This window comes from Ciconia boyciana, chromosome 7 (genome assembly GCF_034638445.1).
Source record: "Ciconia boyciana chromosome 7, ASM3463844v1, whole genome shotgun sequence".
Lineage (NCBI taxonomy): Eukaryota > Metazoa > Chordata > Aves > Ciconiiformes > Ciconiidae > Ciconia > Ciconia boyciana.
The window spans coordinates 33,792,366-33,815,350 of record NC_132940.1 but is presented as its reverse complement, the minus strand read 5'-3'; the positions used below and the strand labels follow the sequence as shown (position 1 = coordinate 33,815,350).

At 41.5% G+C, this 22,985-nt stretch overlaps 1 protein-coding gene and 1 long non-coding RNA gene across 3 annotated transcripts in view; both read left to right on the top strand.

The window, feature by feature from the left end:
- The first annotated feature begins 1,273 nt into the window (after nucleotides 1-1,273).
- LOC140654468 (uncharacterized) lies at nucleotides 1,274-4,847 on the top strand. Its single transcript, XR_012043423.1, has 3 exons — nucleotides 1,274-1,427; nucleotides 3,303-3,744; nucleotides 4,511-4,847. It is a non-coding gene; the product is annotated as an uncharacterized lncRNA (long non-coding RNA).
- Nucleotides 4,848-11,036: 6,189 nt separating this feature from the next.
- The window catches only part of NIBAN1 (niban apoptosis regulator 1), a 74,060-nt gene continuing 62,111 nt past the window's right edge, over nucleotides 11,037-22,985 (top strand). Inside the window, exon 1 of one of the 2 annotated variants that reach the window (XM_072866523.1) lies at nucleotides 11,037-11,221. In XM_072866523.1, the coding sequence (XP_072722624.1) occupies nucleotides 11,167-11,221 (55 nt within the window). In that variant the 5' untranslated portion in view covers nucleotides 11,037-11,166. The remainder of the gene's footprint in view (nucleotides 11,222-22,985) is intronic. The other variant, XM_072866522.1, reaches the window with a different exon arrangement.

The following is a 22,985-nucleotide window of genomic DNA, read 5'->3' as shown; positions in this document are numbered from 1 at the left end:
ACTGAGCATCCATGATTTTGCTAGCTAGTGCATTCAACATTCATTGCAACGGTCAGGATATATGAATATCAACTGAAAATCTGATTCCTGTCATTCATGTCTGCAACTCCAGCCTTTGATCAGTTAGAAGTATAATCTTTATCACTCCTCTATAATTAGATATGTGAGAGCAAACACAGTAGGTACTGTATAGCTTCCTTTATTTTTATTGTGTCATTCCAGTACTTCAATTACAGCCATGTGATACCAGTCTCTACAGTGAACTAGTTCCTTGTTAAACTAGAAAATTCACTTACAAAGACAAAATTCACTTACAAAAATACAGTTAGCGCTGGCTGTCTGTGCTTCCAGAATATTGGATTAGGCAACTGCAACTAGGTTACAACTTTGGCTCTGTTTATTTTTAGGGCTGCAGCAGTACAAGGTGCCTGCGCTTTGCAGACAGCAGAAACATTCAGGAAATAGGCCACTGCAGCACTGTCAGACAGGGTCTACCGACCCTTTTGCAATGGCAAATCCAGCATTTACATGAACTGCCCTGAGTGGCAGCTACTTATACCCATCCTATCCTCAAACATAGCGTGCTGCCTAGAAACATCTTCACGCTTGGTGGACTTTTGCAGTCCTTCACCTATTTGTACAGGTTGCCACTTGATGCAAAACTTTCACTGGGCTATCTTTAAATTCACGTATTCAAACTTCTATTTCACTGCTGTGAAAACATATTGGCAAGAAGGCCATGTGCACCACTAGTGAAAATCTTCGTAACTCGTCTTTGCGTCTTTCCTCCACCGCTGCCTCCCTAATGGCTGCAATTACAGTCCCGCCAAGCTAATGCAGTACTTTCCTCACCATCCCTTGCAGATACACCTACACACAGCAGACATAGCTTTCATTTGTGCAACTCATTCTAGTGATAACTGTCATCGATGGTGACCAGAGTTAAGGTCACTTGAACTTCAGTTCATTTTTCCTTGTTTTCAGAGGACTTTCGTTTTGCACAAGGCAAAACTCTGGAACGGCTCAAGACATCACGGGGCAACAACAAAATCTTTTTTTGTCATTTATTGTTTTTGTCCATGGACTAACAATGCAACCAGTCCCTTCAGCTGAGAGCCAGGAGCCAAGTGGCTAGCAGCGATAAAGAGAAGGAAGGAGGAGCAAGTGAGAGTTTGACCTCACAACCTTTGTTTAGATTGCTGGTTCTTTTTAGTATTTCCTCTTGCTATTCTTTCAAGTATTTGGAAAGAGAAGAGAACCGTAGCCAAACCATTATGCATGCTTATTCCATAATCTAAACATTTTTATCGTCTCCCCTTTTTTTTTTTTGGCAGTTGTTTAAATAGCTGTGGAAATATACCAGAGAAATGGAGACTAGAGTTTAAAATTTTGCAAGATTTTATTCTGGGCAGTGCGCCAAGTAACAGGTAATTGTTGGCAGGACTACAAGGTTAGTTTTGCATACTGCTTTCAGTCTACAGCAGTGATGTATGTGCACAAAATGAGGGTCGAATACAGGTATTCAGGCTGTGGCTGGGACTTTTACAGCTCAATTATACTATGTAGGCAAAGTCCTTGAAAAACTTGGTTTTAAAATGGGGTGGGTGGCTGTTGTGGAACGTTAATGCCCTCAATTTCAACCTCCTGCCCACTTCTGTATTTCTTGGTTCTCCAGTACTTGACAGAGTACTTAAAGACCACCCAATTCTGTCCAGTACTTATGCAGGCTGTGCAAAGGGGGATGAAAGACTTGGACAAAAGCTAGCCTTCAGGTAGTTCAATTACTAAATATCCAGCAAGACATAAGACATAAAACTAGGCCAGTGTTCTTTCTTCTGTTGGTTATTTAGATAAGCAAGCACTAATTTGTGTATCTGAACACATAAAGAGAAAACACATTAAGGCTAATACAAACAAGTCGCTTCAAGGAGAAATTCTGTCTGGATGTAAGTAAAAAATTTTCAGTGTGAGAACAATTAAACATTGGAATAGGTTGCCAGGGAAGTGGTATAATTTCCCTCACGGGAAATATTCAAGACTTGGCTTGGCAGAGCCCTGGACAACCTAACTCAATGGTCCTGCTTCCAGCAGAAAAGTTGGACCAGATGGTCTCCAGAAGTCCCTTCCAACCTAGATTTTTCTGTGATCTATGATAATACTCCTAATCATCATGTTTCAAAGTTGGAATAACAGAAGAATGTTGTCATTTTTGCTCATGTCAGGCAAATGAGGATTCCAGTGCATACGGAAATACTAACTTTATTATGAAATAGAAAAGGAAGGAAAAGCAGTAGTTGCATTTCACTTACAAACAAACATGATTGGTTTTGACCACAGTTGGTTGCAATCTGGTAAAGCTGAACTGCATAGATAACCAGGAGAATATTGGTTTCTGCTAAACATCATCAAAAAAAGTCATAAAATTATCTTTTTTGTTTTTCTGCAGAGGGCTGCTTTACTGCATTAAATATGCCTGTATGTTTAATACAGTACAGCAAAACTGCTGGACTTGCAATGATGGATGTGTGTATGAAAGCTGGGAATTTTTTTAATGCATATTACGCTTTCCTATAAAATCCAAATAAACACTGACATTGAAATTGCTTTGAAAAAACCAGACTTAGTAATAATTTGATAGTTTATCAATTTTAAGTAGATTGCTATTATATAAAAATGCACAATTTAGAGCAAAAGGAGATATTAGATACTTTCTAATTTCTACAGAGTGAGACTATTTTGCACTGCTTCTACAGCAAACCAGGGTGTTTGGTGTTCTACAAATTAGTGGTAACCATCTTAAGAGATGTAACACACACTGCTAGCTTGGCCGGGCACTCGACATATGTATATGAATTGCATGACAATAATGCAAGAGTTTACTTTTATCTTTTTTTTTTTTCTTATTTTTTTAGCATTAGTTAACATAGAAGAATGTAGTTAAAATAAAGCAAAGCTGATGCATCCCACTTTATTTTAGATGGACATATATGTTTCACAAGACACAGCAACTGCTGTAGAGATGCTAGCTAGAGAGAACCCAAGCCAGGTAACAAGCTAAAAAAGCAGATTACTTGTTACCCACATTAACAACTAGAAGAGCAACAAAGTAAGTGTAAGAAAATCAGTGCAGAGGTAAGTAATATACCAGTTAATTACATTTGGTCTCCTAAAGGACAATGAAAAACTCTGTGTCCAGATATTGCTACCCAAATAAGTCTTGGTAATAATTAATTGCTAAGATTCTTGCTTCCTGCTTACCCCAAGTTTTCTACCTTTCCACTAAAAAGTATTTATTTTCACAGAACAAGATGTGTGCTGTTTGGATACCGAGGATGGAAATTCTTGATTTGTAGCAATGCTTGTTGCCATTTATATACCAATCAACATTACTGTGGCAGATCCTGCACCATTAACAAACATATCATGACACAGCATGTACTGGAATGGGGGGACTGCCCCCTGGATGTGCTGGTGCTGTCGAGTAGGTGATGTCCTTCTCTTGTCTGGGCAAATTCTTGTGTGACTGCAAATGAGCTGGAGAGGAACATGAGGCTAACAGGATTACAAGGATCAGCGGATGCCTCACCCACTGACATGATTAGTGCATTGTTTCCTTTGTTGTGAAGGCTTATCACTGCGTGGCTTTCCCATGTCAGAAGCAAGGCTTGGATGGATGGGCTTATGCTCTGAGCATCTAAACTTAATGAAGAGAAAAACTCGTAAACATGTTGGGATGCATTTACAGTAAGTTAAAAACCTAGGAATGCTAAGGTTTTTATAAAATTATCTAGAAAGAAAATGAAGCAGACAAGACAATCACTTCTGAGAAAGAGGGGAAAAAATATAAAAAATCCAAACTATTCAGCTTTCCTTTGTGTATCTCCTTTTGAACTCTTGCAGCCCATACAGTGGGCAAGATGGTTTAGCAAATCCCATTTCAATCACTACATATGCCTTCTTGGATAGGCTTCTGATGAGAACCTTCTTCACAGAAAATGGAGACTTGGAACAGGAAGGCTGTGTTTAAACCCCATGCTTAGTCTTAATGAATATACTCAGAATGAAAAGCAACCAAAACCATCTGTGCCCAGAAGAAGCAAATCCAGATGTCATGAGGATTTAGTCCTCTCCTTCGTTAATCATGTCTGCAGGATCATTCAGCTTCTGCAGCATATGCCTGCTGTACTTTTGAGGGTAGTTAATAATACATGAACATCAGCTCACTTGGGAAGAAAGTTTCGGTCACATCTTTGTTAATCAAATGAAAACAGAATTTCTTACTCCTCTAAGTAGAGTCACGCTACAATTTACTTAATTAAGAAGAAAAAATGTCAAGTCTAATTTCTAGCTTTTGATGTCTTGCCTCACTGAAGTCTGTTCAAAGACAGTGGGATGCCGTGAGCCTTCCTCTGTTACCTGAGCTGAAAGCCTTTAATGCTGCCTCCTACAAATCCCACCCTATAAATTCATTTCCACCACTTATGAAGGTTTTTCTTTTTGTCTTCCCAAGCAGGTGTGGCTGCCCATTTGAGGCAGTAAAGAATCCACTGGATCTCCAACAGTCGGATTTTTATCCTGGATTTTCTGCTGAGATCAACAGATTGAGCTGTGCCTTCTTGTTTGCTCTTCTGTAGCTGTGTGAGCACTAGGCAGTGGAAAGCGCAGTCAACTGTGGTTTTATTTACTGGTTTCTATACGCCACCTCTATTTCAAGGTGAGGGAACAAATCAGTGCGTCTTGTTTGACAATGATGAAGCTTGCTTCAACAATTAATTTGCAAAGGCCTGTATGTTAGCTGCTTTGACATGAATGTCCTAACTAATTAAAATACAGCCTCTAATGGCAGCTGAGCAGGAATGATTACCTCTAGCTGTGTCGTTTAACAGATTTCATAACCTAGTGACTAAGCAGAGAAGGAAATGGTGTTTCAATTTACCAAATATGATTTGTGTATTTAGTAATCAAGAAAAGTTCAACATATATAATTTATTTTAATTTACATATGTACAAAACCCTTTGCCACTACAACAGGCAAATGGAGTATGCAACAGCTGGAGGGGACTCTCAGCTCTAGGATTGCTTAATTTATAGGAAATAAAATCAAGAATCACATCTTAAAGATTCTAAATTTCACATCCCTATTCAGAGTCTTCATTCCTTTCCCAAATGCCCTTAGACCCGTGTCATGTCCTAACAATCAGAGTTTCCTCCTTACCAATTCCCATTTCTATTGGGTTTGCTGCACCTCTTCACTTTCCTGTTCTTCTGGATCCAGCATTGCCCCTCCAGCCTTCCAAAAGCAGACTCCAGCTTCAAAGAGTCACACGGCTGACATCAAAAGAACAAGTTTAAAACAGTGTTCTCATTAGGTTCCTGATATGGCAGGTGGCAGGGCCAACAGCACTCCTGCAGTAAAACCAGAGAGGGAAGGCAAGAAGACCAGGGGAACTTTTCACCACAGGGTTTGAAGATAAATTATTTCAAAGTTAAAGTAAGGCGAAGTCTGTTGTTCTTGTGAGGTTACTGGTTTCAGAGGATTTTTCTACTAAAGTACCATGGTGTGCACAGTGCTTTTCCTTCTCCACAGCCACTGTCTAGAGCTGTACTTGAGCTGTACCTGTTTATTTGTAATAGATCAATTTTAGAATCTGTTTTAAAAAGTAGCCTTGACATGCAAGTTGGTAATATGCCCTAAGTACTAAGTACTAAGAGTTGTGTATTGTGTTATAAAGAGTATAACTTGCTCAGAATGTATTTACAAGTTTTTGTTTGTACTCCTTGTGAACTGGGAACCTAAGACACACTGACGGGCCCTTACAGATAGGTAAAAAAAGAACATACCTTCTCTCAAGTGTATACCATTAGCAGTGTGCTATTCTCCTAATTTTTGAGCAGCAATTCTATTTATGCAGCATTCTTATGTTTTGCTTGCCTAGTGTCTTTAAGGCCCAGCTGCTTAAATCCTCCCACTCAAGAATCTCAGGTGCCAAAAGAGAGAAAAGCTTTTAGCCCTCATTTACAGCGTAGCTTTCATGACCCCACCTCACTCTTTGACAACTAAGAAAAAAATTTCTACCGCAAGTTTTCTACCTTTCCACTAAAAAGTATTTGTTTTTGCAGAACAAGATGTGTGCTGTTTGGATACCGAGGATGGAAATTCTTGATTTGTAGCAATGCTAACGTCTAGCTGAGCCTTGCCATGGGCTAGGTATATATATGTTTACTAAATGTGAGTGGAGAACTACTGAACTCTGATGTGTCACCATTAAGGCATTATGAGAACGTTTCATTGCTGAAAAGTTTCAAAAATCTCTCAGATTATGAATCAGATTCCATTCTGTGGATGAAATTGACATTTATGAATGATTTGCAACCATGCAGGGTAAAATTATGAACATTATTTATAATTTGGTATTTTATGAGCACTGGTATTCAATGAGTATTCAAACTAATGTTGTTTACATGTTGAATGGCAAGAAAACGTAACTGGGAAGAAAATAAGGAGCGACGAAGGCAGCAAAGTCTCCTCCTGCATTAGGGTGTGCACTCAGTGGCCTGATTACATTTTGACCCGCACCACCTTTTAAACTCTGTTCTTTCACAGAACTAGTGAAAGATAGAGACAGAGATACAAATAATGTAATTTTACCACCAAGATACTGTCTGCTATTGAAATATACCTTTGCCTTGCTTTTCCTCCTTCACAAGTAGTTCAGACTGTCATCCATACTTTCTGAAGTTACAAAAATAAGGGGGTTTATCTAATTTCTTTGTTTGAATAATGACTATAAACACCATTTTTATCTCTTCCCTAGAACATAGTAGCACTTCATATACTGTCTCCACATCATGCCTTTTCATTTCGTCTTGATATAAGAAAGACATTTTTTACAGTAAGAACAATGATTCACTGGAACAACCTCCTGAGGGATAGGGTAGAGTCTCTGTCGCTGGAGGTTTTCAAGATGCAATTGCACAGGGTGCTAGATAATCTCATCTAGGCTCCCTTTGCCACGAAAGGTTGAACCAGATGATCTTCTGAGGTCCTTTCCAACCTGGGAGGTTCCATGATTCTGTGATTAAGAATCTATTAAAATCCACTCTTCTGTCTGTGGGCTTTCAGTGCTTCTTGCCTGTCTCTCAGAATTAGGGTAGCAGCTAAAGCACAACCAACTCTAACTTTTTTTAAGGCTATTTTATCAAAATATTATTTTTGGCTCTCCAGCCAATACAGTTGTGATTCTCTTAGAGTATCTTCTGCAGCTAGATTTTCAGACCTCCTTCTAACCTTTTGAAAATAACTCGTAAGAATAACATTTTTCTGTGTTACTTAGATGGAAGGGATTCAGAATGTATTTCAACCAACAGCCCGTCCTGAGAAAAGGGCTGCTTTTATCTTCTGATGTGTTGTCCCAGTACTACTTTCTGCAACCTGGTTTTGGCTTTCGGACAATAATTAACAGTTTCCTCTGATTTTTATGATCTTATCATAATTTTATGATCTTATGATAAGATCATAAAAATTATGATAAGATTATTATGATAAAAATTATGATAAATTTATGTTCTTTATCATAAGATTTTAATGATCTTATCAGATCATTCCTCTGATAACAGTTTCCAATTATTAACAGTTTCCTATTATTAACAGTTTCCTCTAGCAATAGATAATTATTATTTATCCATGATGGTATTATTATATTTTCAGCTGTCTTTGTCATCAGCACCTTGTTATCCTGCTTACAGAAGTCAGCGGTCTTAAAATGGCTACTTTCCCTGGGAGAAATCTTGTAAAGTAGGTTTGGATAATTACTTTTCTCTCCCAATGGATTTCATACGCATTTCACTTAAATGCTTCTGGTTGATAACAAACTGTGATTCTGAGGCAACCAAGAAGGTTGTGGGAGAGTACACACAGGATGAACCCTGCAGTTCCCTCTAAAGCAAAGGGTGCTACCCTGCAGTTCCCTCTAAAGCAAAGGGTGCTATCAAGTGCTATTATGCAGCATGCCAAAGCAACTGGTTCCTTGGCATGTCTTATTTACAATTAGACAAGTGTTGGTACACAGGAGAAGTAGCCAACAACATGGCAAAGATTTTATCAGTCCCTCTGATCACACATCTGTAGTTTGTCAGCCCTGTGGTCATGTTAAGGACCACGTGTTTGACTAACAACCACTGGAAGTTTATTATGATGGTATGCCCGTTTGCGTTGAGAATGAATCTCATTGTCATGTCTGTGTCTGTGGCCCATCAGGGTTACATGACAGTTCCCTCTGCAGGGAGGTAATAAAGAAGTGATTGTGGAGACACTTCCTTCTCCCCCGCTCCCAAAATAGAGTTGGAGGCTGATACAAAATAAGGCAGTGTTGTGACTATACACTGCACTTTGTGGGTACGAGAGCTCCCAGTAGTTTCACTGGCTGCCTCGTGGGTCCAGACCATGAGTGAAGCTTGAACTCTGGTGGTGTAAGAAACCACCTCTCTCCTGATGTCAAGCTGCAACAAGTGAAGTCACAGAGGCAGCGGAGACAGATCTTCATGCCTTTGTTGGGGAGGAGGTGCTTCTCCTGGTCCTGTTCGCTCATGAGTTCACTTTTTCTATGGGATGGAAGAGCTCCACCATGTTGCCCTTTAGGATATAATACAAAACAGGTGTTTAGAGAAGGAACTCTTTGGGAGAGTAAAGGCAAAAAATACTCAAAGAACAGGATTTCATAGGAGAAAAAGTGGGAAAATACTTGTTTTGCCTCCGGTGGTATTTTTGTTTTGATAGTATTACTTTATCATTGATAGCTGCAGTGTGGATATGTTACATCAGACTAAAATCTAACATGGCCAATTTCTTATCTTAGAGAAGGATGGTTTTGTTATTAAGCAGTATAGAAATAGAATAATTTATATCTGTTCCTGACTTTGCTCACATTTCTCATAGTATCTTTTTAAGATGCTTAAGATACAAACTTTGCCATTAAAACACAGCATTTCCCTATCCTAAAAGGAAAATTATGGTCTTTAATCAGCTATCATTTGTGAAATGCTTGGGGATCAGGTATTACAAAAGTATAAAATGTTATAATTAAAAAAACTATTCAGCTCTCATTTTGTTTTTACCCTAGCTGTAATTAGACAGGGAGGTTTCCCATTCACTATGCACACTGACATCTGTTCTTGGGTATAAAGCTTCTGGGATTTGGCATATTTTCATCTGCTCAATGACGAGACAGAATAGCAATCCAGTTTACGGATCATGAATTTTCCATAGTTTATCTCTCCAGACTCCTGGAGCTGACTTGTATATTACATGTGACTGTACATTATGAAAGGCTTCTCATACATTTGATAAAAGATATGCTACACTGAGCGCAGGCCAAATTCTTCTCTGAGTTAATGCCTTTAAAATGCATGACAGTAAACAGTATTTCCTCATTGTTGCCTGCTCACACTGCTCAAAGATGTGCAGCGAGCAAACCACAGCATCCACCTTTCTGCGAGCAAGTGCAAAGCTCTCAAGCAGAGCTTAACAGCCAAATATATTGATAATAGAGTCTGATTCACATTTGACCTCTAGAAGTGCTATTGATTTAGTATTATATTCTCAGTTGAAATATCTATAGACTTGTGAAAGGTTGTTTTAGTGATGCTCTGGATTAACCTGGTCTCCTCAGGGTAGTTAAACAATTGCTCCGTTACACTTCGGTACAACTAGCATGAACAGAGAGCATGAATTTATATTGAAGTTGCCTTCAATCAGCTTTCTTGAAGGAAGAGGCTGTTTAGCAGAATACTGAACTTGATATTACATATTGTCTTCAAAATTTCAAATCTGGTCAAGTTTAGTGTTGGTTTTAAAAGTTTTAAGATTCAACCTGAAAATTTTTAACCATCCTGTGATCAACTGAGTGGCAAAGTGTTAAACGTACTTAATGCACAATCCATGTAAGCAAAACTTGACTATATTAAAGCAATTTCACAGCAAGTGACAAGTGTGTACAAGCTCAATGAAAAGTATTTAAGTCTAAAATACGTAAACTTCTAGTCACTGTGAATCTCCAACATGTCGGCACAATCCATGTTCTTTGCAACTCATCAACTCCATACTAAACATATGAGGCACAATAACATATGGCATGCTGCCCGTTCCTGGCCAGCTGAATTAGCATTATGAAAACAGAAGAAAATACCTTAGGAAGTCACATATGGTATAAAGCCTCACTGAAATTATTACTGAGAGGCAAGGAAATTTGGATAGCTGTTCCATACTATCTTATGCTGCTGTGCCAAGGATCTGCAAACTGGTGCTCTTGCATGTTTTTGGAAGTTGGTTTGATCACTGGACAATTTTTACTGAAGTGACATGCAGTTTAGTGCCTGCTTGTGTAGGTTTATCATTCATCCTGGAATCATATTATCAATAGCATCCTATATAGGCCACCAGGATTCCAGCAGGAGGCTGGCTGGAGCAGGAAGATACGGCCCTGCAGGCTGCGCCATATGAATCCCATGGTGTCTCAACGTGCCTTGTAGAAGAAGGTGTCCTATTTGAAGGACATTTCAGGTGGTTCTTCCTTCTTGAAAAATGTTGGAGACTATTTCTAATGGACTTCAATCCCATGATACCTACTACACTTGCAATCCATGGTCTTTAAAGTAGCCTCCATGGAAACTTCAAAGGGTCTAAGTGTGTCTCCAAGGGGATGCAGATTTTGAGATGGGGCAACAAGTGGCATGTGCGCAAGAAGAGACAGCCGTGCTGTGCATTTTGATGGGACAAGTGAAATAGATGGGGACACGTGTGCCTAGAGGCACACCCCGCCTGCCTTGCAGATGGACGTGTTCTCCATCTCCTCCGCAACTTCTGCTGGAGCCTCCTGCCACCTTCTGCTCCTAAATTTCTGAGACTGGCGAGGGGCACTCCTGGGCAGGGGACGAAGGGGGTAGCTGGAGGGTGGGGGAGAGACAGAGGGGGCGGGGAGCAGGGTCCGGAAGAGCCCTCCTGCCGCCGGGGCCCGACCTCCTTTTGGCGGCGGCGGGCGAGAGGCGGTGCCTGCGGGAGGAAGCGGCCGCGGAGCGCGGGGCCGGGCCGGGCTGGGCTGGGCGGCGGCAGCGCTCCCCGGCAGCGCTCCCCGGCAGCGCCCCGCGCAGCTGTCCCGCGCCGCCGGCAGCATGGGCGGCTCTGCCTCCAGCTTGCTGGACGAGGGCAAGTGCACCTACATCCGAGGTAGGGCTCTGTAGGGGGGAGGCGAAGCGGCCGGCTGCCTCCCGAGACTTTTTCTGAGAGCACCGGCCGGGGAAAAACGCGTTTGCATCTGCGGTTGTGCTTTCTGTTTGGAAAGCTCGCAGGAAAGCACCCGGGGGGCGAGGGAAGGAAATCCCGAGCCCCCGCGGCCCGGCGGGGTCCCGAGCGGGGCCGGAGCCGGGCGCGGTGCAGCGGCCAGCAGGGAGCCCTCGGCACCGGGCAGGGCTCGGGAGCCGGTGGGATCGGTGGGGTTTGAGCGCACAGCTGGGCTGGTTTGGAGAGGGACAGTGTCCGATGGGGTTTCGGGCAGGCGGTTTTTAAACGGCAATGCTTTAAAAATTCCCGATGAGTGAGTTATAACATGCCTAAGAGTAGACGGTAAAAACTTTAAAGAACGTGGAGAGATGCGACCTGAAACTGTGCGTGTGACAGTAATTCCCCAGCACCGGCAGCTAAAGCTTTTAAGGTACTAGATTTCACCAAGGTAGATCGGATCAAGACCGTATGGCCTGATGTTTTGCAAAGCCCATTGAAGGCAGTGGAAAAACTGCTAGGTAGGCATTTAGATAAACTGTTCAAACTTGTGTAAGAACAATTTTTTATCCCATGACAATGTTAGGAGAGAGAAAATGAAAAAAATTTGCTTTAAATTTATGCATATTACTATTAAACTATGAACGAAAAGAGCGTAATTCTGTATTTTGGGGGGTATTTTTGTTATTTGAGTAGTTAAAAGATGAAATACATCTCGCTCTTGCCTGTCTACCTATTCTCCTTATTGGTAAGGTAGCAGGTAAAGTATTTACAAAGCAAATTTTAAGGCTGGAGATTTACAAGCGAAATAAAAGTTTGCATGCGAAAAGGAAGCCCTGTTCCAGTATATTATGTATTATGCGTCTGAAGCCTGCGAGAGTCCTCGCTGTTGTGGACTGGGAGATCAAACTCAGAGCTGATGATTCAGACTGTAGGGTGACTCCTGGGTGGTGCCTGCAGTCGAGCTTGTCCTTTTATTCTGTTGCTTTGGGATTTTTTTGTGGTGTAGAGGGAGTGCAAATGTTGAACCACTCCTCTGGTAGGACTCTTTTGAAATCACAGTGGATCTTTCAAGAGATTCCCATAGTGGGAGAGACGTCCAAATGTTAAATGGCTTTCACCCAAAAAGCAGTCGGCAAAGCTGCAGGCCTCACATGCGGAGATTTTTCTACAATGTCCTCTCAGTATTGTCATTTTCTCCTGCCCTGTTGAGGGTGGTTTCAGGTCCCATCAGAGCCACGATGGTGCAATCCCCATGGATTTCTTTTTTTATTTACACTCATCCCCATGCTGCAGACAAAATTGCACTTTCACAGTTTAGCATTTCAAGTTTTCTGTTCCCTGACTGAATGAGGGCAGTTGTGAGTGCCTGAAAAGGCTGATGTCCAGTTACTGAGGGGAAAAAAAAAAAGGAGATTCAGGGAGCTTATTAGCTTCTTCACAGCTGTGCAAGAGGAAATCATGCAGGTCTTTGCCCTGGACATCATCTAGAATTAGAACGGGGAACTCGCGTCAGAGGGTTGGGAAATCCTTATCTGTTCAGACACATGTGAAACTGGACTGGATGTATGTATCTGAGACCTCCCTGTAGCTCAAAGGGAGGGTGCCTTTGCCTTGCTGAGAGCTGAGCGGCTCTTCAGACAGATCTCTAGTTTGCCTATCACATCTTTGCAGAGGCAAGTGATAAAGCAAAATCATTGTGAAAAAAGAAATTAAAACATTGTGCTTATCCCCTGGCTCAGGTCTGCTGTTCTTGCTGTAAGTGAGGATCCCTTGCTTTAAACTCTTGCTTTGAAAAGTAATGAATGAGGCACTTTGGAGGCTGCCCGTAAATTAGTACTTCTAAGAAGGAATAGGAATTGGGAAGAGAATCTTAAATCGAAATAGGGTGCAGTCCAGCCATCTCGCCAAAACTACTGCTCATATTGAGGCCAGGGTCTGCAAGATTCAGACCTTATTTATTTGTCTTATACGTCTTGGTCTGACGTATTTCCACAGCAAGTGCTATGGTGAGCTCTCCTCATTCGAAGAGGAAGCGGGCTGAATCGCTGATTCTGTAGATTGAAAAAGCAGCACATTTTTTTAGCTGACTTTGTAAAGGTTAGGTGGGTTTTACTGGGGGGCTGGGAGTTTTGGAGTTTTTTTCCTCCAAAGATGATGCAGGCAGGTCTTTAGTAAAAAGGGAAGGGAGTTACCTGCTTTTTGTCAGTAGAGCTGTCAATCCATAGTGCTTGAATGGGATGGCACTGGTGAGGGAGGTCGTGAGACAGCAGGCTCGAGGATGCTGCCTTGCACATCTTGCTCAGACTGCAGTGAGTGACATTCTCCAAACTTTGCGCGTTTTGGGATGCTCAGTCGTATTGGCCCAAATATCAGTAGACTCAAGACAGGAAATCCTGAGTATTAGTTCAAGTGAGACTTTGGTCCAGATCATCTCTAGTGCTCCCTCCCAACCAGTGTTTCAGTAAACAAATTTATACTTGCAATTTACGCGTCCTGGTTGTGGCACTAGATTTTTGCATCTCCCTTAGCATAGTTTGGCAATGACTCATGCCCCCCTCTCCTTGCCTTTGCAGCAGAAGCTTGCTGTCATTAAACACTGGCATCCTTCGAGATAGTTCCTGCCATGCTAACCTCAACCTGCAGCAGAGAACATTATTTGGGTGGCATGTCAGCTATGCAGTATGCCGGGCTGCTCCCTGCAAGGGGGGGTTAGCCAAAATTGCGTGGGGCAGAGCTAAACATGACTGCTTGAATGTGTAGCAGCGTCACTGCGTGTTTGTTGTCATGATGGTGTAGTTTAATTTCTTGTTGCTGTAATGGTAATTTAATTTGTCTGAAGCTGTGTCCCTGTGTTGTAAAGCCTTGTAGGTTATTTAGACAACATTTAAGCTGAAACACAATATAACGAGTGGAAAGGAGGGACTGAAGGCTAAAGGGATGGATGGAGTTTTCAGCAATAAACTGATACGGTTTCTTCATCAACATATGTACAAATCTACAGGTTTTCTAATTTCCAAAAGTCTGTTTGCTCACATTGTTTGAGGGATGAGAGGAGAACAAAACAAGGACAAAAATTACGTGCTATGTAAAATTATGTAAAAAATATGTAAAAACATACATGTAAGTGTCTGTATAAACCAGCGAGAACATGGTCCTTAGCACAGGCACCTCCGGGCAGAGCCTGGGAGATGCTTTGCTCTGTGCCGTTCCCTGTGGGTAAATAAGCGTAAGCCTTGTCAGACCAGTCGGAGAAATGAATCTCAGAGAAAATCATGAAGGCATCCTACACGGAGTCTTGGTTGCTGAATGCAAAGGCTGTGATTTCCACCTAAACCTTCTTCAACTTTCGTGCTCTTAAGGAAGAAGCAGTAGTAGTGAACCAGACAAATTGCAAATCGTTGAGAGCTGTGTATACTTGTACATGGGGCAATATCTTGAGCCATACCTGGAAGTCAGCTAATATCATTATTGACATGGTAATGTTTCCTGCAGCAAATAACACCTAAGAAGAGAATATACGATGCCAACGTGTAATTTTTCAAGTGGTCTTCATGGAACGATATCCATGAAGCTGTGTTTGAAATTGCGAGGGCAGGGATCATCCTTGTGAAGTTTGAATTGGGGACAGGTACTTCACAAGCTGCCTAAAGACTTATTTGGGGAAGGCAATGTTTTGCAAAACAATTTTTATAGTCAGAAAATCTCTGCATTAAGAAACTGTGTGTGTGTGTATATATATATATATATATAAAATTAAGTTACATTTTGCAAGCCGTCACAAAATTTTTTGTCTTTTTCAAGTAGAAATTAATGAAAATTGGTAAGTACTGTGGGATGAAATTGTGAATAAAAAGTCAAGACTCTATTTTCCTTACTCCTACCTGAAGGAAATTAATGTCATAGTAAAGTAATAGAAAAATGAGAGTCAGCAGGGACTCCTGCAAGCACTGGGGACAGCTTGTGTCTGATGGGAGAAGAATGGACTGGGGTGGAGGTTATTTAGGGGAGAGTAGGAGGCCATGTAGTGCCAGCAAGGAGGAGTGGGGCAGAAAGCCAGACCACATGCACTGCAACGTTACTAGTCTTGAAACCTTAGCAGTTTCAATGGTGTATTCTGTTCTGTGTAGCACAAGCTTGTTTTTCTAACCATACCTATGGAAAAATATTTTTTTCCCATTTATTTAAGAACCTTAAGGTATTTTAAATATGCACATGTTATAAGCAGTAAAATTATTTAAAGGCCCCTGAAATTAAAGGAAATTTTTATAGTAATTCCTCTAGGTTTTGGACTAAGCCCTTAAAAAAGAAGGAAAGACTTGTGGAGGTGATAATCCTCCTTTGCAGGGTTTTGGTGGGACTACATGGGAATTATTCAGGATGCAAGTGAAATAGATGGAGTTTAAAAAATGACAGTAATAATTAGGAGATTGGGAGTCGGTCATGTGAAAAGAGTTTATTAAAAAAATTCATGCTTTTGGTTTGATGAGGCATGGGCTACACTTGTGATGGGAGGTGTTTGTTGCGTGATTTGTCTAATGATACTTAATGAGTGTTACACCCAACAGGGAGCGGTATAGGGTGGCAGTGGGGAGTTACAGACTCAGGGTGCAATCATGAAATTGGGGAAAAAGATGAAAGTACCTGTTAAAACAACTTAGTAGCATGCCCTGAGAGACTGTGCCGGTGGTTTCAGTATTGCTGATAGAAAGTTTTTTGCCTTGGGTCTCTAATATTAGGCAAGAAACAATCAAGGAAGCAGGTCTCACAGCAGGGAGAAGGGAGAAATGGCCCCGAGGGTCTTAATGATTTTCCTTTTCTGCAATCTCAGCAGCAGCAGCTGTAGTAGGGGACCAAGCTCTGCTCTGTCACGCATGGTCTGTTGGGACCAAATTTTTTTAAATTGGGAGAGGTGGAGAGATTTCAAGCACCCGATGCTGGTAATTTCAACAGGTACATCTTCAAAAGAGTTTAGCATACAAAAAATTGAACTTCTCTGAAGGTTGTTTTTTTTATTAAAGGTGCTCAGCCTGCTTGACTGTATCCAATCTACCCATTTCTATAAACTTAAAGCTGACCAGAGGATGAGGCTCTGTAGTCATTTGCTTTGATTTGTTTGTTTAAATGCAGTTTTTCTTCCTTCCGTCCTTCCCTTCTTTTCCATCTCTTTCCTTGCCCAGGTAGATGGGACAGCCTGGCCGAGGGACGCAGCGATGGTGCTGGGACCCTGTGGCACCCAGGGGTACACTCTGCAGGTTTCCTCATTCAGGGCTTTCTTCTGAGTGGACCTTCCAGCCATTATTCTTTTCATTTGATAGTGAAAGCTATTACTTAACGTCTGTAAAAAATTTCTTTCTAGTCATTTGTTTTGCCTATGAATTTCAGTATGGTACTAATTAAGATGGGGTTTTTTTGCACAAGGTTAAAACACTTTAGATGTCTTCCTACAAGATGCAGCATACTTAGAAAAAGCAGATAGACTCCTCCTATTCTGTCAAGTTTTAGAGACTGAAGAGGAGCCTGGTTTACCCTTTACTTAAAAAACAAGATAAGGAAATCAGTCGCAAGCTCTACAGGAAACTGTGTGAACTAATACCATCAGTTGTACGAAGATAAGTCCCACCAACTCAGAGTGCCTGATACAGCTCTGGAGTGAAATTCTCACCAGCAGCCAGCCAGTGTGCACATAGCCATGAGCAGGGATACTGGAGGATGGAAGAATAACTTGGAATTAATTGTGGAAAAGTTGGCCTTTTTTGGGCAGGCACTCAGACTGAATATTGGATTTTCTGCTTTAAACTGTCGCATAGTCCGTCTGGTTTTAATTTGGTGTATGTCTGCAAGTATAACAGAGTTTTGTGAAAAATCTGACTACACTTACTGCCTTTTCTCTCAGCCTGTTACAAGCTATGTCTTGCTGTGTTTTGGAAATATTCTGTCTTTCGTTTTCCACAGGTGGGCAAGGCTGTAGCATCATATAGAGCACGAGTGTAGTGTGTCTCTGGACTTACCAGCATCTACTTTGTAGCTCTTAGAGGGTGCTTTTCATTTTCACATTCTGAGGTTTATGGTAAAAGCTGATATGATTTTTCTGCAATTCCCAAAATCTAAGGAAAAGGCAGAGTAATATTTTCTTTTACAAACACGTATTGAATCCAGAATTCATGTTTGTGGCTTAGCACTTAGCAGGTACTATCCAATCCAATCCAATAGGCATAAATACCCATGGAATGAAAAAATGAAGTGAAATGGGTAGGAAATTAAAATTTCAATACAGATATGAGTTTCTATTCTTCATTATATTCACCTTGCTAAGTGTCCGAATTCTTGAAGAACTTAAGGAATGAGATTTTGAAGAAAAATCCTTTTGGCTTTACTTGCTTTCTGGGAAGTTTTAGTCCTCAGAGAGGTTGTTGCTGTTGGAGCCAGTGGCAGATTTTCATCCCATAGTTATAATAAATAATGCCTATCTGTGTTGGAAAGGAGACACAGCTTCTCTGTGGTTCTTTTATTCTTTAATTCAGGGGGCCAGGCGCTTTATCTTAGCTTTAGACTAAATGCAAGCAAAAGGCATCCAGGGATGTGATTGATGGGAAAGGTATTTGCCACCCAACTTGAACAGAATTTACTGTATTTGTTAACTTCCAGATTTCAGCTTTGGGAGATTAAAGCAGGAGATACCTTCTCTATTCAGTTTCCATTGCTCATATAGTCCCATTTATTAACTTCTTTCAAAAGTACCACGAGCAATTTTGGAAGTTTGCAGTCATGTTGTCTTGCAACAGGCATGGTCGAGAATTTCCCTAATCAAAGCGGGAGGTAAGATTTTGTTCTTCAGTTTGTCAATAAAAGGATTGTCTGTGATTTCATCCCATTTACCTTCTGTAAATGGCTTGAGGTTTTCATAAACCAAGAAATCTCAGTTATCCGTTTTGTGGCATGGCTCCTCTTTCTGCCAAAGCGGCTGGGAAGCCAGGTTGGGCTCCTTGCCCCTTCAGCAGGATCGCCTCAAGCTCCCTTACACCAAAGCAAACTGTACTGCTTGCACAAGAACTAACCTTAAAGATGATGTGCTACGTAATGCTTGCTACAGAGCCTGGGTTTGAAAACTGAAAGGTGGTTTCTATCTGGGAAAGAAGGTCTTTTTCAGGTAGTATGAGTGAAGGGAAACCGCTGGGTGGTAGGGGAAGGCATGTGGCATTTTTCATGCTTTTCTGCTGTCTGTGTAGAAGAAACTACGTACGATGTTGAAGTAAGCAACACGTATCAACAGAAAGAGCTGCTTCTCAATAGAAAAAGTGAGAAATACGCTCACATCTGCCAAAAAACCCCCTGTAATTGGGCTGCGCACTCTAAGTGTGGAGTCTGCTGCTCTTTTGTACTTGATATTTTCCAAAATCTTGGAGATTCTTTAATTAGTGCAGCTTGGCCACAAATTATAAGACAGTCTTTGCATCTGATAGAAATTTTATTGATATTAAGGGGAGAAAAAGCAAGCTCTGAGATGATTAAAGCAGCTTTGTTGTTGATGCCTTTGGGCAGTAGCAGCTGAAAAGCCAATGTCTAGATCGAGAAGGATGATATTCATAAGCAATGTGGTCATGGCTGCTTTGAAAGTACAGCAACACTTCTTTCTGCAGCTTTTTCCTTTGCATATAATAAACATGCTGTTCTCTTCACACTTGAAGGACAATTAAAAGTGGCTTCAAGTTTTTGAACATGCATGCAAGCATTTTAGTTGCTTTTGCAGTTAAAGGACAGTGATGAAATGAGGCCAACTCCTACATAAAAGCAAGATTAAAGCTTGTGGAAGTGCCTCAAACTTGTGTGAAGAAAGGGTTTGCCTGTTTGGGTTTTCTAAAAACTTTATTGTCTATTTTTTTATTAGTCTTACATATAAAAAAAAGTTTGGTGCTGATTCTATACTAATGCTTAACTTGATATGCATAACCTAAGATTTTGGTGAATTAGGTTCTCCAGGTATTTAATTAAAGTGTTAATTTTTGAAATCATAAGCCTTTAATCTTCATGCTTCTGTGATAAGATATTAGTTAATACCTCAGACACGAACAGTTGCTTTTACACTTTGGATAGTATTAAAGCTTTAAGCATACATACTAGGCCGTTGTAGTGCTACCAAAGTTATTATTTAGTTATTGCATCTTTTTTTTTTAAAACTAGGTAGATGTCTTAGCTAGCAATATCAGGAAGTAGAAACGAAAAGCGAGGCTGACTCTTAAGAAGTTAAAAGCAATATAGTTTTCAAAAATGTGTAGATTATTTTTGTATGGTTGAAATTCTTCTAGGAAATAAGGGAACTAAGGAATAGAGTAGTTAGTTAATTTTCTAAATTAATTTTCTAATAAAAAATAGTTATTAAAAATAACTTTTTTATGTTGTTTGTGATGATCTTGATTCTAAGCCTGTTCTTCTGCCTTGCCTTGAGCAGCATGATTCCTAAGGAGTGTGCAGATGCCAGGGAGGCTTTCATTGTGGATGACGTGTTCAGTGTTTTCGTGCAATCCCTGTTCAGTGCCAGACCAGCCAAGTGTGTCTCGGGTAGTTTTCTGCTGAACATGTGGCGGGTCCGATATGAACAGGGGGAGGTGCCACGTCAGCCATCAGAGCGTGACCGTGGTGGTTGGTAGATGTTTGCTGCAGGTGCATGGTCACGCTCCGGGATCTTAGAGGGTGCTGTGCCAACCCTTTAGGTTAGAGCAGTGTTCACTCCTTCAGGACTGCCTCAAACCATGCCTGGCACCACGCTGCTCAGCGGGCCAGGCTAGCCGCAGCGATGGGCTGCAGCAATGCAGTTACTCCAGGGTGGAAAATAGCAGCAGAGGTTTCTGGCTTGCTACCCGCTTTACATATCTTCCCAGGAGCAAGCCATGATCCGTCCTTCAGAATAAATTCTGGTTTTGAGATTTATGCAAAGTGAGCATGTCAGCTGATCTTCAAGCTGGTTTTCTACATGCCATTGCTTAACCAGTGAACGTGGTGCATCCTCCCTGTTACGGTTTCTGGCCAGGCGGCATGCTGAGAAAAGCCATCCACATCAGGGCCTGGCCTGTTTTTGGACTCTCCACTGACAATACCAGCAGCGGTGATGCCTTTTCAAATGATAGCGGACTTGCAAGGAGATCATTGGTAACAGTGTGAGACAATCAGTTCATAGCTCCCCAAAAATGCTGCTGTGTTTTCCAGGTTCATTCTGAATTGTGCTTCTAAGGTCAGTGCACGTTTTGATTGCAGCTCTCATGCATTGCAACAGGCAACTTGCAGAAAAGGTCATCTACGCCTGAATTGCATGTTAGTTGTTGTGTGTGGGACATGTTGGTCCTCACAAAGAGTGTTCATGGTACAAACACCATAAGGCAATACTTGTTCCTGATTGTTTACTGTTTAAGCAGGGAAAACACACAAAGCTAAAGAAAATGTCCAGTGAAATGAAGGCGTGGGACCAGGGAGTGCCAGGACTAGGAGAAGCAGCCTGTGCCAACGTCCAGTGCAGGGTCAGGCCTCTGCAATGGTTCCAGCTGCACAGTGCTGATGTGTCGCAGCCGGGCAGATCTAACAGCTATGATACGTGCTAGCGACCAGCTGGACCTTTAAGCCCTTGTGATCACTAAATACTTTCACAGGCGACCTTAGGAAAAAATGTCCACAGCTTCTTTATATTATAAAAATATCTGGAATTTCCCACGAAGGTTTATGTTCCCCAGGTCAAGGTAGCTGCAGGTTTTGCGGAGCTTGAAAGCCAGCTCTGTCCATGCATACCATTTCTAAAGATCTGCTCCTTGCTGCCTGGGATGGCTCATTTGCTGGAGTAATGCCTTCCTGGATTTACTACTGGTTTTTAGTTCTGTGTGCTTGGGATCCCAGCTAAAAAGATTGTCCTCATGTGCTGTATCTGGAAACTTGCTGCCTGCCAAGAAGCTTTTCCTTACTCTTTTCAGAGATATACGGGCATCATTGCTTCAAATTTACAGAAGAAGCCACCACCATTCTGCCACTCAGTGTCCAGCTCACTCATCCCTGTCCTTTTAGCTAGCACTCTTCCAGAGCACCTCTCATCTCTTATCTTAGGAAGCAATTTTTAAAGCTTTATGTGATACTTTCCTTCCTCTGCATGAAACCACAGTTGCTATTTGTGCTGTGATTCTCTGGAGAGCTTTGTTGCAATGTTGGTAACGGAAGACCTGATTCTTGAAGCAACACTGGGGACATTAAATATCTTAGATGAACGTTGTCTAAAGACCAACTTGCTTTTATTGAATGTGATATGGAGGATCCTTGCATATTTTCACTTGATATTCCACGTGTTGTAGCTGTTGCACTGGAGGAAAGGCAAGCTTTCATCATCCCCAGGCAAAGATTTAATGGCAGGGTCTATGCAAAGGAAAAAAAAAAGGCTTTTTTGCTCTTAGGGGTATTCTGTAAAGTAATATCATTGTCTGTAATTTAGTCTGCCAGACACTTTCCACTGTTTTCAGTTGCAAATGAGGCTTTGCAAAACAGTCTTCATCTGTTCAGATTGAAGTTTCCATGCTGAGTGTCTGCCTCAAATTGCATTTTTGAGAAAACTGCAGTTAAAATGGATGAGCTTTCTTTTTTTCTTTTTTGAGAATTAAACTAAGGAAAACATGTTTTTCCTCTCTTTGGACGTTCTGTTGAGCAGCTCAGGTGTATCCTGCAAGAGGAGGGAAGGGGTTGGGGGCCGTAGAGCTGGAATAAGGGAAACCAGAGGCAAGTGGGAAGGGTTTCTAACTGCTGCAAGTGTTTACCTGCTGAACTAAACCCCACTGTTTCCACGTTTGCCCTCTGTGCAGTCTAGCAAATAGATGCGAAACCCCCAGCTACCAGCAGCTCTTCACCCTTGTAGACAAAGGCAACGCCACAAAGTAAACACAACTTTCTACCATATAAGCTTACTGTGTTAGCTGAAAAGGTACGTGAATCTGAAGCCCTGAACTCACCGCTGATGCTCAAGGGAGACCAGGGTGCAAAGGCAGCTTTTTTGGTATGTTTTTCTATTGGCTTCATTCAGTAGGAAGACCCAGATTTGTTGTTTGGTTGGGTTTTTTTTCCCCTTCTGAGATTTCCTGTACACCTGCCAAGCTACAAAGTGCCATGCAGACATCAAAAAACTGATCTTCCTGCTGAGATACTGTGATAGGTGGTGGTATTTTATTTCACGTATGAGGAGTTATGGATATTAATTTGGGGCTTGACGAACCTGGTACTTAATTTTTGAGGGAATTGTCTATTTTAATGCTCTCCCCAGATTTCCAGCTGGGCTCTGGCTGTGCTCAGTTGCAACTGCGGGCACTCAGCACTTCTGTAAATCAGAAAAAGAAGGCAGCAGGAGCCATCTGGTAGCTTTTCCCATAAGTGACATATGTTTTGTCCAGCTTTACATTTTGTAGCAGGCACAAAGACAGGATCTAGTTCTTCAGGGTGGCATTTACCTGCCTTAAATATAAATCAAGTCCCTGCGATTTCCAGCTCACCACACCACAAACTTTCAGAGCTCCACCTTAAATGGGGCAGCTACCATACTGGGTTGATTAGATTACAGTATTTTTAGGTGTGATTGCAAAGAAAAGTAGCTTTAACCATGCTGCTTGTGCTCCATTGGTCTTTGCTCTCAGCCCGGGAAGCAGCAGCAAAACTAGGCTAGTGACAGTTTGCGAGTGTGGCTGGAGGGAGGTAT